This window comes from Passer montanus, unplaced genomic scaffold (genome assembly GCF_014805655.1).
Source record: "Passer montanus isolate IOZ18808 unplaced genomic scaffold, ASM1480565v1 scaffold137, whole genome shotgun sequence".
Classification (NCBI taxonomy): domain Eukaryota; kingdom Metazoa; phylum Chordata; class Aves; order Passeriformes; family Passeridae; genus Passer; species Passer montanus.
Window position 1 is genome coordinate 212,434 of NW_024360608.1, and position 14,974 is coordinate 227,407.

Consider the following 14,974-nt stretch of genomic DNA (forward strand, 5'->3'; position numbering starts at 1 on the left):
GGAAAATACTGAAACAAAAACACCTCAAAGATGTTCAAAGGCAATAGACAAAATAAAAATACAGAAATGAAATAAAGTCAATAGCTGAGAAGAGCATAGCTTCAAACTTGTTTATAGCAGTGGAGTCATAATCACTTTTGCAAAAGATTAAAAGTAGTAGCAGTAAATTAATCTTCAAATGTCTGCAAGTGTGCAAACAGCCAGAACCAGCTGGTTTGCAATCCTTAACATGACAGCAGTATCAAACTCTTAACAGCTCGAAGCACACAAGGAAGAGAAACTCAATTTATGGTATTCCACGGAACTGATTACTGCTTGAACAGGTCCTTTCCCTATACTCTACTACACTGCTTTTTTTTTTTTTTTTTGCTTATTGCAATATACACCAAATACTCTCCTTTTTTTCTTCTGTACATTCAAGTGAGTCCTTTCCAATTAAAAAATCCACTTGAACATGCAAATTTCCAGTCTTGGTGTTGTACACCTTGGCTGCCTCTTGTCCATTCATTACCACAGGAATAAAATGTGACCTCTCCAACTAAACCCCCAAGTTAGGACAAATGTGGCACTAAAATTGCTGGATGTTTTATGTGGCACAATTATTTGTATGAGTGTGTGGAAGGACTACTCCTCTACTACCTTTTCTGACACAACAGGGACTGTAAGGAAGAAGCCAAGAACAGGAATGCATGAGGATAAAGCTGGCTGAGGTGGTAAGGGAGGCAGGGATGAGAACCAAACCTGGTCAGTCATATTAACTGATAAGAGCATGTACGTGTGTGAAAGGTTATTTCATCCTGGACTTTGGAAATGATATTGGGGATCGGACTGCAAGGGGTGCAGGAATCAATGGAGCTGTATACACCCATGGAGTGGGGGATGAACAGGGGAAGGCAGAGTCAAGGAGAACAAAGGGGCTTAATAGAGAGGGGCATAAGAGAGGCCAACTGGCTTTAAAATGGGGCAAAGTATTCCATCTCTCAGCCCCATAGTATTTTTTGTGACTTGTGAAAGATGCAGTAGGCCTATGCTGTTTTGCAAGTCTGGTGCTTTGGACAATGCCTAAAAGAAGTTACAACATTGATGGATATTTAGGTCACAGGAATTTTAAGACTGACATGTGCTCATCCTCCTGAAAGTAATTTTCAGTATGCAAACTGCACAGACTCACTTGAGCCCTTCCTGCTAGGATATTCTGTGCTAATAAATGTTTAAAAAGGGTGAGAGTTGTCCTCAATCTGCCAGTTGAACTGGCATCCAATGTAGTCCTGAATGTAAGTTATCAACTGCAGCCATCATATGATGTATCTCACATCTGGCTTGGATGCGAATGTACTGGGACATGTAGTAAAAAACAGAGCTGTATCCTTTTTTTCTCCCCTTGGATTCTAACAAAAACAAGAGTTTGTGCAAACTGACCCTGTAAATGAACTGGAATGCAGACAGATGCTCTCCCAAACTGCTCTGGATGAAATGAGATCCATTCAGCAATAACTGAGTACACACCAATTGTAAAAAACCAAAGCTGGTCCAGGAGGCCAGTATGACCTGATCTTATTTTTCTATGTTATCCTGAAGTACTGTGCTCATGTGAAAACATGCTGTCACAAGAATAATTTAGTAAGCTCTACCTCAGGTCAGGACAGCTAAGAGAGTAGCATGCCCTCTTGCACAGGTGTAAAACCAAAATGGAGAACATTTCACTACATGAAAGAGTAAAAGAAAGTATCAGGTTTCCTTCCCCAGAACCACACCAAGATCCCTTCTCTTTTCTTTAACACTCTAGAGGCCAAGAAATTATTTTCCTCCCTTTCTCACTGCTCTTTTTATTAAGCCCAACTACTTCCTGTATTGGCTGCTTGTACAGTTCTGGACTTTACTTGCAATAATAATCATTCTCCCCTTGCCAGAGAAAGGACAATTATTTTACAGACATCTTCAATAACAAAATTCATCAGCACAAAAAGCAGAACACCTTGAAAGAAGAGGTAAAACTTCAATTGTGCAGTAAGATTAAGATTGTGCCATTCAATTCAAATTAAGCAGCAAACAAGACACCACCACACAAACAATCAGAAAAGTCTCAGAGATCAGTAAAAATTGTGGTATTTTGTATCCATGAGACGCTAAAAATGAAACTTCAGTTTCCTTAACTAAAAACATCTGTTTCAGAAGAAATAAAACACCAAATCAAAGGAACAACAGCACATGTATTTGTTAATTTCACAAAATGTATGCTCTGTAGAATATTGTGTAATAATAAAAAGGATTCAGTAATACACAAATTCCCTGCGTGATTTGCTATTATTTCATACAATGTGGGGAACAAAGTGCCTTTTGCAGAGCTAGCATAGTAGTGAATCAAACACAAATCATACCTACGAGAGTAGAACCTAGAGTTCCCAGCTGGGATCAGAAATCATACTTCCTAAAATAAAAGAAAATGCATTTTAGGCTTAAATGGTTTAGGGACAGGAAAATTGCCATGATATTACAAACAGAAACAGATAAACAACTAGTGCAAGATCCACTGACAGACAACAGTAACAGCACTCAGGAGAAGGAAGAGATATTTGTGTCCTCAGTTACAATGCCAGATATGTCATAATCTTCTGCTTACAGTTCCACCGGTTTAGTACAATTTGAACAGACCTGGTCATGCCAGCAGTGACACTGCCTTTAAATGCAATACATTTTAAACACAGCCTTTGATCCAAAAAGTCCATTCACATTTCTATAACAAACCAACATAGATCATTCCATATCTGCCACAATTATATACTGATTCTACAGGGACTTGTTACTGGCCATAGCCAAAGAAAAAGCCTGGAAAGGTTTCAACTTTGACTTGTCCAATAGTGCTACTTAGGTCCTTTAACAAAGTACACTGGGGACAAATTCCATAGCAGATCATTCACACAACAGTACATTTCCCTGTAACAGCCCCTTCCTCAGCCTCTTCATGTGTTTAGGTACACAGGTTTGTTCTTTACCCAAATATTATCTCTTTTGCTCTTTCTACATGTGAAAAATACTCTTCAACATTACAACCATACCAGTTATGAAAACCTGGTCTGCAAAAAAGTTACTGAAAGCTTTCTATTGTAGTGTTTAAAAGCTAAAGGATGGCATCTTTTGAAGTTTTCCTTGTTAGTTTAACTGTATTGTTTACAGTTAAGTTAATGTGAACATTGTCTTCAGTAACACCAAATATATCAGCACCGAGTGGATCCTAAACTCTGACCAGACAGGAATCACAGCAGTTCATGAATACTGCAACAAGATGGCAAAAATTCCATAAGAAGATAAGAACTAAGAAAGGCATACAGAACTGCTGACATCCCAACAGCGAGCCCAACAGTTACATACCAAACAACTAACAACCACAACTTTATGGGCCTCATTTCCATCAAAACCAATGGTCAAATCCTACTGCAATGGCTTCGTTATTTTCCCAGTATATAATAGAAGCTCATAGTAAAATGTACATAAAGTTAAACCTTACAGCTTTGTTGAACTTTATCTGGAGGAAACTGATGAAGGAGCTGTAGATTATTTTTCTTTTTTTAGGTTTAGAATCCAAACTAAGAGACCTCCAAACAAAGTAACATGTACTACAGAACACAGACACAGACACACACAGCCATGTCCCCTGGGGTTTTGCTGTTGTTGTTCTTACTTTGTTTTATAGGCAATCTTTATAAAAGATTAATTTCATCATATGCATACTATATTAGAGGCATATTTCTAACCACTTTTAATATACTTTAGAAAATCAAAACATAAATCTTGGCTTTGAAAACTTACCAATGCTCAATGTATTTAAGGCTCACTAAGCAACTTCAGATTTGTAAGAGTCTACATTTGAAAAATGCATTAGTAAAGTTTACAGATTTTTAAAAACAGTTCACCAGTCTCTCTTAAATATTTAAGTTTCCCTCCTCCATAAATGTATGCCAGCTTTTCTTTCACCTCTCTTTCATGCACCATTTCTATGTTGCTATCTTTACAAAAGGAACAAAAGTATCCAAAAAACCACAAACAATACTCAGTTCAAACTTAACAAAATTCTATTAAGTACTCAGGGTAGATTTGGTTGGCATCAAAGATGACAAAGATCTTTGGGTTCCAGGTGTTATCCACACAGCTGTCATACAAGTTCACAAAGCTTCCATCTTTTGAAGGAGGCCTCATGTATTTTGAATCACCACCAATATAGTCACCAGTTAATACACGAGCAAGAAACATGACTTTATCTGGTCTGTGCAGATGGGGCTGCAGGTTCACACCATGAATCTGGAAAGTATCTCCGTGCTTCATGCTCTCTTTACAGAAATGGCTGGAATATGATGCATCTCTTGCAAAATAAGTCCCTTTCAAATAAAAAACAAAGAAAATTTGATGACATTCCTACCATGACAGTTAGACTACCAGAGCATAGCTATCAGCATGATGAAAAATGACAGTTCTTCTATGTTTATTAGGAATCCTTTATTTGTAGTTACATATTATAACAATATGACCAAACATTTTTAGTGTGAACATTTTAGTAGGGAGATTATCTTGTGATCAATACTGCTTTGCTGTGCACCCCTTCCCCATGCTCCCTGGCCCTACCAGCCAGTTGTGACAATTACATTCCTTACTGCATCTTTAATTACAATTACCATAAAAGCAGAGCTGTAACTAAACAGTTCTTGGGTAAACACAAGGCATGCATCACGAAGTACACGCTACAGGAAAGACTTATGTTCAGCTGTTAACACTATCACAGTTGTATGTGACAGAAATGCCTACCTTTTCCATATACAGCAGCATGCATCCCGTTTATTCTCCAGTCAAAGTTATGAATACATATTGCTTCTACAAATTCATTACTGGTGCCATGAAACAGCATCTGCTCATTAATTGTTGGGACACCTCTTTTCTTCTTCAGTTGAGCTTTTTTTCTACAGAAAACACACAATAAATACATAAATAAGGACATAAAAAAGAAATAGTTGTACAAACACACTAAATTACTACTGTGAAAACACTGCTGAGGGTACAGACTTAACACATTCCACTTTACAAGTACCTAAATGACTCAAGTTTTTAAACACGTCAGAATTCTTAAGGTACATGTCTAGAAATCACACATTTCTGAATGCCATAGGGCTATTTTCCAACACAGTCTCAAGATTTTCTAAAAAAGGTCTTCCTACACCAATTTTATCAACATTGTTCATGTGTTACTAGTTTCAGTGTGGTCATTTTCGGCAGATACATCTTTAAAAGAAAGGTAATTTTGCACATTTTGTTTCCTCCACCTGCTTTACTGTCATGGTGGAAGGGATAACAAAATTGGTAGATTATAAAGCACTATTACCTAGGCAAATCAGCAGAAACTGATCTAAGAGCTAATTATGCTGAATATCTGAAATTTCTTCAACCACAAGTCCTCTGTTGTTGGCTGTTCATCTCTGACAATATGCAAACGTAGCCTCAAGTAACTTCTTTTGAAACAGGGGAATGGAACAAATTTATAGAGAAAGTGAATAATCAATCAAAAGACGTTCTGTGACAGTCCTTTACTATCTCTGACCAGTTCATTCCATAAAGCCAATTTAGAATTGTCATTAATATGGGAACTACTGTAAGAAGCAAATGTTTTCTGACCACTACAGTGATGCAAGTAATCATTCAAGCAATGATCAAATGTAATCTCTTATCTTATTAAACAAAGCACTTTTTCAAAACCATAAAAGTTTAAGTGGCAATTGTTCCTCCTCAGCAGTAAAACATACTGGGCACACCGGCAAGCTGGTTGTACAGAATGCAGAAATGCCACAAGAGGACACTTTGGTAATTTGGAACAGAAATCAAGGAGTCCAACTGTTCTAAAAAGCATCATCTTAGCACCTTGTACAAGCAGTGACAAGATAATCCAGTTCAACAAAATTAACTTGATCCAGCACTGTGAAAATTCTCGTTCAGCCAATTCACTCAATGAAAGGTAAAACCTACAGCAAAACTAAATACCCAGAGGCATGTTCTTTGTACCTACATAGGCACAAAAGCTTTTTCTAAAAGTGTTTCAGCTTTTTCTAAAACTTTTTCAGCAATCTCACTGACCAACACCTTTCTTTACTTGTTGTACTCCTTGACAACTCCAAACAGAGATGCTAAACTAAGCATCATCCTCTTTTCATCTTTCCTACCTGGGGCATCAAGAGAAGTGAATTTGAAATGCTGGGATACCTATTTCTTGGTAATATACTACCAGGCAATAATTTCTTCACCAGTATGTGCAAGCCTACAGCACTGTCATGTGGCCCAAGGGCAGGACCCAGCATTTCACCTTACTGAACCTCACAGCTAGACTCAGCCCACAGATCCAGCCAGTCCAGATCACTCTGCAGAGCCTTCCTGCCCTCCAGCAGATCTACACTCCCACCCTGCTTGGTGACATCTGCAAACTGACTGAGGGTGCCCTTGATCTCCTTGTCCTGATCCCAGATAAAGATATTATAGAGGACTGGCCCCAACACTGATCCCTGGGGACCCCACTGGTGACCAGCTGGATGTAGCTCCATTCACCACCTCTCCCTGGACCTGGCTATCCAGTTTTTTACCCAGCAAACAGTGCACATGTCTGAGTCATGAGCAGCCAGATTCTCCAGGAGAATGCTGTGGGAAAACAGTATTGAAGGCTCTACTGAAGTCCAGGTAAAAAATAACTGCAGCCTTTCTCTCATCCACTTAGTGGGTCACCCTGTCCTAGGAGGTGAGGTTGGTCATCAAGCAGGACCTGCCTTTCCTAAACTTATCCTGGCTGGGCCTGAGCCCTGGTTGCCCTGCACATGCTGTGTGATGCCACTCAGGATGAGCTGTTCCTTGACTTTCCCTGGCACCGAGCTCGCTCAGCCTAGCAGGTCTGTAGTTCTCTGGATTCTCCTTCCAATTCTTCTTGTACATGGACATCACACTTGCTCAACCACAGCCAACTGGGACCTCCCCAGTGAGCCAGGACTGCTGGTAAATGGTTGAAAGTGGCTCAGTGGGCACCCCCACAGCTCCCTTGGTACCCTCCAGTAGAGTCCATCCATTGCCATGGACTTGTGTGGGGTAGCAGGTTCCATTTTCTCTTGAATTACTAGGGCTGCATTTTGCTCCACACTTCTTCTACCAGCTCAGGGCCTCGGTGCCCAGATAACAACTGGTCTTACCATTAATGCCTTTGTTGCCTCAGCCCTTTCCTCATCCTTTGTCACTATGTTTCCCCCATTTCCAGTAAAGGATGGAGATTCTCTAGAGCCCTCCTTTAGTTAATGATTTTTTTTTTAAATATTTTTATTGTCTTTTACATCAGTGGCCAAATTAGGTTCTAGCTGGGCTTTGGTCCTTTCTTCCTGCAAAACATCTCAACATCTTTTACCCCTCCTGACTTGCCTGCCTCTTCTTCCCAAGGTCATAAACTCTCTTTTTTGTCTGAATTCCAGTCAAAGTTCTCTGTTCATCCAGGATGATCTTATTCCTCAACTAGATGTCTTTCAGCACAGGGGGACAGCCTGCTCCAGACCCTTTAGGAGTTCCCTCTTGAAGAGTGTCCAGCCTTCCTGGACTCCTCTGCCCTTCAGGACTGCCTCACAAGGGACTCTGTCAAGCAGCCTCCTGAACAACCCAAAGTTTGACCGCTGGAAGTCCAAGGCAGCAGCTCTGCTGACCCTCTTCCTTACTCCATCAGGAAAAAAGGGTAGAAGTTGGGTAACTCTCTTAACCCTTAACCTATATAAGGAATTTCACTTCCTCACACATGTTGATATAGCTTTAAATTAACAATAAATGACATATCTTTAAAAAAAATCATGTAATTTATGCAGGATTTTAGTATACATCTGGTTAGTTATTTCCTCACTCTTTAACTTAATCTAGATTAATTTCTTAGAGTAAAACATCTTTAAACCTTCTGATATGCACTCCTTCCTACAAGATACACAAGTAACTTTTGTCAAGTAGAATTGCTTAACACTGACACAAAAAAATAAGTGGATACCAAACTGGGCAGTTCCTACTTCTTCCAGGCCAGCACAATGCGAAGAGGGAAAAGCCAAGAACTTAGAAGAAGGTTTTGTAGGACATTAAACTTAAAAGAACTGCATAAATATATGTCCATTAGACACTTAATTCTGTCCTATGATTCATAAAATTGAGAAATTTAGCAAGACTGAAATATGCATTTGCTTTGTTCAGTAAAAATTAAAATAATACAAGCCTCTCAATGAATCATTTTACAAAAAGCTCATTTTTGTCTCCTTACTCCACTGTAAGGATCATGGGCATCTACACACATATATTCTGAACACCTTAAATACATTATCTATGCAACAGCTTTATCTAATGCATTTCTACAAGTATTAAATTTCTGTACCTGTAGAAGCTACAGTCTTGAAAATTAAATTTTGAATAAATAAATTAAAAATATGAAAATTTTTAGTAGTTAAAAAGTAACAAAAAATTCATTAATAATAAAAGCAGTTAAACATATTTCTGCTGTATGACTTAAAATTTTTCTCCATTAACAATCCTAAAACTGTTGGGTTTAGAAATAATCTCACCTGCAGAAAAACTCCCACAAGTCTAGATTTTGTATTCTCTTAATTCTTTTAATTCGGTGGCTATCCATTGTTTTTCCAAAGAGACTAGAAACTTCATTATATTCATTTGTTTTCTTTTGCAAGGGAATAAGCTGGAAAAAAAGAGGTTAGTGCGATTTCAATTCGATGCATTATTTCATTGTGACATGGTTTTGACCAAGTTGCATACCAACTCTTACCTGGTATGGCTCCTCAGTATTTACATTCTCCCAGTGTGAAGGCATAGGGATAGCCTCATTTTCACAGATGAAACTTCAAACAAAAAAGGTAAAAGCACATCACTTCAAAGACATGAGGCATTTTCTTCTTGTCAACTCCTGCTCCAAAGAACACAGTATGCAAAAAAAGCAAACCCCCATGAAGTTTATACAGAGCTACTAAAAAAGAGTGGTTTAAGCACATGCACTACATACATAGAAGCTCTTAAGCCTCAAAACTGGGACTTAAAGAAGCAATCTCCTGAAAGTAAAAAATGTCACCACATGGAAATAAGAGTGCTGATGCAATTATTCAAAGATCAAAGCAAATTGCCACATTATTGTATGCACTATTTAGCAAATATCTACTGAAAAAACGTTGACACTTCAAAAACACAGTTTTCTTCAAAGTCAGTGTAAACAGAATCCTACTACATTTCTTATGACAAATGACAAATTTATTTTTGAATGTATAACCACACTACAGTTCAGAACTAATTTTTTCTCAGAAACTATTTGGGGAAAAAGCCCCACGTATCCCATGTACTCAATTTCACCTGTAATAGTAACACTCAATTACTACAGCATAGCTCAGTTTATTGTTTAGTGATTCCCAGCTTTACATCTAATGAATGATGAAATGATAAGAAACTGACAATCTAAAGCAATTAGACTCATAAAATAATTATTGCAACATAATTTCTTAAACTCCAAGTAATTTTAGAGTAAATGAGTAAAATATAGGCACAACATATAACTCACTCTTTTTTTGCTATTACAGTAATACTTCTAAATTTATGGAGTCAATGGATTCCATTTTTTGGTGCTGCTTCCCTGCAGCAACTCTGATTCAACAAGTATTCAGAGCAAGTGACTCCAAAAGCAAATAAATATAAACAATAAAGATAAAACACTTTTATTTCATTTTACTCAGAAGAAGCAGGAATAAAAGAAAAATAAGGAGTCTTCCTCTTATTTCCTTACCTGAATGAATTGATTGCAAAGGGAGCTCGCTTTATTGGACGTTGTTTAAGGGTAGTTAGGTTGATTTGTTTCATCACTGAGCATAAAACAAGAATTAGGAAGAAATTTTTGAGAATTCATCTGCAGCATATGAAACATTTAAGTATAATTTTAAAAAAGAACACTACTACACCCTGAGCTACTTGACAGGAATTCCTATTTCAACAGTAACAAATCAGCATTTTCAATAAATATTTCTAAATACATTGTCATTTATATGAGTTGGAAAAACGCCCAAATATTGCACACACAAAACATTTATTTTTAAACTATCCATCTAACATTCAGCCCCACTAAATCACAGGCAGAACTTCCACTGACTTGAAAGGGATGACAAAGAATACGCTATCCTTAGTGTAAGGCATCATGGACTAAAGACAGTAACATAAAAACTGTTCTTTAACATTTGCTTAAATGTTAAAGTGCAATGTTTTTATTCTGGATGCAAAACACAGTTTTTTATAAAAAGACATTCCAACACAAGTAAGCACAAAACTCCTTGTATTGTCAGATACCACTTTACTGCCAGTATAGTCCTGTTTTACCCAGTCCCCACTTTCTGTATTTGAAATATGTTAAATTTGAATATGTATTTTGGAATACATATTTTTATCCTTAATTTCCTATACTTTAAACATATAGCTGTTTTGTAATTTAATCAGAAAATAAACCATCTATGAATAGAAAAACTAAAAAAAAAAAGTTATTAGAACACACCTGTGAACAAAGTACATTTATAATTAGTTACTTACACTAAAAACCTGTAATACTCTGTAATTTACAAGAACAGCATAAGGAAGATCTTTACAATCTACCAGTAAATCCTTTTGCCTATCTCCTTGTTATTCTGAGAACAGACCTGGCTCCAACTACCTGCTGAATTATTAAATCATTTTGATGCCAGTATTTTGCAGGAAGCCTCCTTTGTTTCTTATACAGAAGGAATGGAAGAGGTTTTCCAAGCTTACACACAGTTGCAAATTAGAGAAAAAAGGTTCAACCTTCCCAGTTCAAGAGATGTATCCTACATGCCACTTGCAGCTGGAGCAAGCAGTAGGAACTCCAATGGAGTGCTATTAAACAAAACATGCTACTTCATTAATAATCTACAAAAAAAATGCACCTGTTTTTAGAAACAGGGCAGCTGTTTCTAAAAACTTCTGTGTATTTTTCCAGTAAAGAAGACATTCTTAATAATGTTTTCACACCAGATATGAGGACGATAACCTGCTGACTGAACAAATGTGCTGGTGTATCTGAGACCTTCTATGGTTTAAATTCACTCTTTGGCAAGACACATACCTGAAAAGTCCAGTGTGTAGTTAAACTTTGCAGTGGTAAAAGACAGCGATCCATGGGGGTCTGTTCGGAAACTCCTTTCGATATCTTCACTGCTGATGGAACAGTGACTGTTTGAGTCAGTCTTCAAAATAAAAGAAAAAGCACATTAAGACAAACTCAGCCATAGATAATTTTATGTATGGAATCCATCAGAGCCAATATAACTTCATAGGTATTTACCTGAAACATATGCCATTTACCACACTCAGCCAAATAAAACCAGCCCCACTGGGTATCGGAGGTGTCCATGTCTTCAACTGAACTTTCCATCTTTGCAAACACATCTTCTGATGGTCCTTGAAGCATTTCCTGAAACATTCACAAACATACACACAAATAAAGTTTAGAGAAATTCATAAAAAAAAAGCAAAAGTGCATTTGCAATAACTTAAAAAAAAAAAATCCTATCAGGCTGAGGACTGATCTGCTCTTTCATTTCCAGAGAAAAATTCTCAGTTTGCTGCTTATCCAGTATTATCCTTTAAATTAGTGAAACACCTGCAAAAATTTTCTTAATTGTCTGTGAAGTGTGACAGTAAAGGCAAGAGCTATAGGCTTGATGTGATCAAAGAGAGGTGCTAAATTTCATACTGATGATTGTAGGATCAAGGCCACTCAGAAATATACAAAAGGTTCTTCATTCATACTTCTCAAGAATGAGATGTTGGGGTTACATCCAACAGCTTGATGGAAACACCTGCTAGATACTCACCAGCAGTGAACAAATCACACTGGAAATCAACAGTTGTAAGAAAAAAAGTTAAAGCTAAGACAGAGCTTTAAAAGAATAAAATTATTTAATTGTATTCTTAAAAAGAATACAATTATTTAACTGTACAAGACCACAGTAGATTATTCCTTCCCGCTGCATGAAGAATAATTTTCCCCCTAATGCACTCACTTAAAAATGACACAGTAAAATTCCTGATACTCTGTAGTTGTATTTACAGAAAAGGTTCACACCAAAAACAAGACTGGCTCCCACACAAGCAATGACTACCGCAGTTGGGGTCCTGAAGGATGGAAGAAAAAGAACTGAGTAAAGGATACAGCAGAGGTCTACAAAATCATGACAAAACCAAATAGGGAACAAAGAATCACATTTTCTTCTGACATTTGGAGGAGACACCTATCAAAGGTTGCACATGTCAAGTTCAAAGTAAGTGAAAGAAAAACTTCATGAAGCAGATGGCAACCTATGGAATTTCTTTTCGGTATGGTGTGGATGCTGCAAATTTATGGAAGTTCAAAAAGCAGACAGACAAGTTTAAGTCTACCAAGAGCTACGTCAGAACACCTTCAGAAGAACAGTCCCTGCCAGGATTCAGCTCACTCTTTGTTCGTGAATAAAATTCTGGAAACTCTGAAAGTGCTCACCTCTATTTGCATGTATTTCCTAATGTGTAAACTTTCTGCAACAACCTCCCCAAGCAAAAATTCTACATAACTTTCAGGGAATATTTCAGAGAAAAAACTTGCCCCACACCCAGAAAAGGTCAGCAGTTCATCCACTCTAACTGTTTAAGCAAAACACTTTGGCACTCTCAAGTTCACTTTTTCTTCCAAGAAGTGAAACAACACCCTCCAGCACAAGTCAAACAATATGCAGTTACTATCCTGGATACCTCAGTTGTTTCCTGGTCATTCCAACCCAGAAAAAATAGAGACCCGAAGAAGACAAATACTGAAGACTAAAAGTAGACATCCCATTCTGGCCAGTGCTACTGGGGCAGCAATTCAGAGCAGGATGCATTTCTGGCACCACCCTTCATGCCCCATTTTTCCCAAGCTAGTTCTATTTCTGTAGTTGTTTGGGGAAAAAAAAAATCTGAGAAACCTCTTTGTGATAATAGCTAGATGCTGTACTCTAGTCATCAAAAGCTCCAAAGAGTTACAAAAATCCAGATGCTTAGAGATCAGGGGAATCATAAATGGATCCCCAAAACATCACCAAACTGCATAATCTGAGGGCAAACTTACTTCAGTGAAAATGAAAGCCACCCAAGTCTCCTTGTATGGATTGCTGACTCAAGTTCAAGCAGCACTACACAAAAGGTTCATCAGCTGCACAGAAAAAGTATTTTGAAAGGGATAAGAAAACCATTCTCTGCTTCAGAGGGCATCTATCAACATCTCTTCTATTACCCACAGCAACACAGCCACAGAGCCTACATTCCCTTGGTGTTAAAAGCACAACTGGCCAACATCTTTGGGTGAAAATCTTTCACCTTCAATTTGATTCTTCCTCTTGGATAAGTATTTGACTATGTCCTATCCTACTGAGAGCAGGCAGGGGTAGGCTGCCCTTCTTTAGGGCTGAGGAAAGCAATTCAGGCTTTTCTTGGTAATGTTTTGTTTCCTCATGCTTCCATTGAAGTGGTGAGCTCAGCTCCCTCTCAGCATTAGTTCAGGGCCTTGACTCTGATCAGTCAAACCAATGATGCCTTTGGAGCAAGAGGGCATGCCTTTACAAGCAGAGAAGGCATGATTATCTGTGCTTGTCAACACACTCGGAGTCCTCCAGGGGTATCTCTGGATAAACCATTCCTAAGGAGATAATAATAAACCATTTACTAAGGAGATAGTTATTCCCATGGCTTTCAAAAATATTACATTCAACCCACATATATTACCCTCATCACAAAGCCTAGGGTAAGCAGGTAGATTCCAGCATATTTTAAAAGTATGGAGGAAACACCTGAAGGCATAAATATGTAAAGCCATAAAAACAAGAGAACTGTCCTCAAAGGTGACACAAATCCAAAATGTTTGAAGGAATTACTAATTCAAAATCAAATGCACATAAGCATTAGGCGGCATTTTGAGAAGGGTCTCAACTCCCATCATTAGCACTTTATGGAAGTTCCTGGACCAGCACAGTTTCTACTGGTCCAGGAGCTACCAGAACAGCTCAAATTAGACAAATGTCTTAGGAAAAACATCCTCCTAAACAAGAACAGTGCTTGTTGTGCACTGTGACTGAATGGCTTTACTACTACTGGCCATGCAATTCCTCTTTTGTTTCCAGAAGTACTTTATGTTCGACTGATATATGTCCTTTACAGTGTGTAGACTCAGAGAATGCTTTGGGTTAGAAGACAACTTTAAGACCATCTGGTTTCAATCCCCCTGCCATGGGCAGGGACCAGGTTGCTCCACATCCCATCCAACCTGGCCTTGAACACTGCAGGGCTGGGGCACCACAGCTTCTCTGGACAGCCTGTGCCAGGGTCTCACTACCCGCATGACAACAAACACAGCAGCATCCCAAAGGACTACTCTGTCTGGATTATTGTGCTGCCTGCTTCACCCGGCATATCGTGCTTTATTGCTAAAGGCTCTTCTCCCTACGAACATCAGCTTGGGACGAGTATCCTGCTGGCAACACAGGCACTGTGCTACGGCAGTCTCTGGCTCTTCCTTAGAGAACACGACACCTCATTAGGAGACCCGCCTGAGAGCTTGGGAGGGAAGGCAGGAGAAGGGGCACTAGCACCAGTAGGGGACACACTCTAGGACAATGCCATTCCCACCTGCGCCCCCACGCACCCGCTCCGTGCTGCCGGGCGCCGCCGTCGCAATCCCACCCGTGACCGCACCCTCCAGAGCCGAATCCAGGGGCGCTCAAGGGCACGGCACGGCCCGGCCACCGAGCCGAGCACGGACCCACTACCGCTCCATGGGGCGTGCAGGCCGCTCCCACAGCCGCAGGGGCCGCCGCCTCCCAGCGCGGTGCCCGAGCCGGCGGCGCGGCCTGCGGGGGGAGGGGCGGCGGCC

The 14,974-nt window shown here is 39.1% G+C and overlaps 1 protein-coding gene across 5 annotated transcripts; it reads right to left on the reverse strand.

The window, feature by feature from the left end:
- Nucleotides 1-351: 351 nt before the first annotated feature.
- Nucleotides 352-14,968, reverse strand: LOC120497748 (protein mono-ADP-ribosyltransferase PARP11-like). 5 transcript variants are annotated; one of them, XM_039699631.1, is made up of 8 exons: nt 14,747-14,968; nt 11,378-11,506; nt 11,159-11,279; nt 9,818-9,893; nt 8,816-8,888; nt 8,598-8,728; nt 4,798-4,949; nt 352-4,373 (listed from the first exon to the last, which is right to left on the reverse strand). In XM_039699631.1, exons 2-8 carry the CDS (start codon nt 11,501-11,503, stop codon nt 4,060-4,062), a joined length of 993 nt encoding a protein of 330 aa, XP_039555565.1. In that variant the 5' UTR covers nt 11,504-11,506; nt 14,747-14,968; the 3' UTR covers nt 352-4,059. The 5 variants fall into 5 exon arrangements, with proteins under 5 accessions (XP_039555565.1, XP_039555566.1, XP_039555569.1 ...); XM_039699632.1 differs by having other exon boundaries at nt 14,731-14,968; XM_039699635.1 differs by lacking the exon at nt 14,747-14,968 and adding an exon at nt 13,426-13,725.
- Nucleotides 14,969-14,974: the final 6 nt, after the last annotated feature.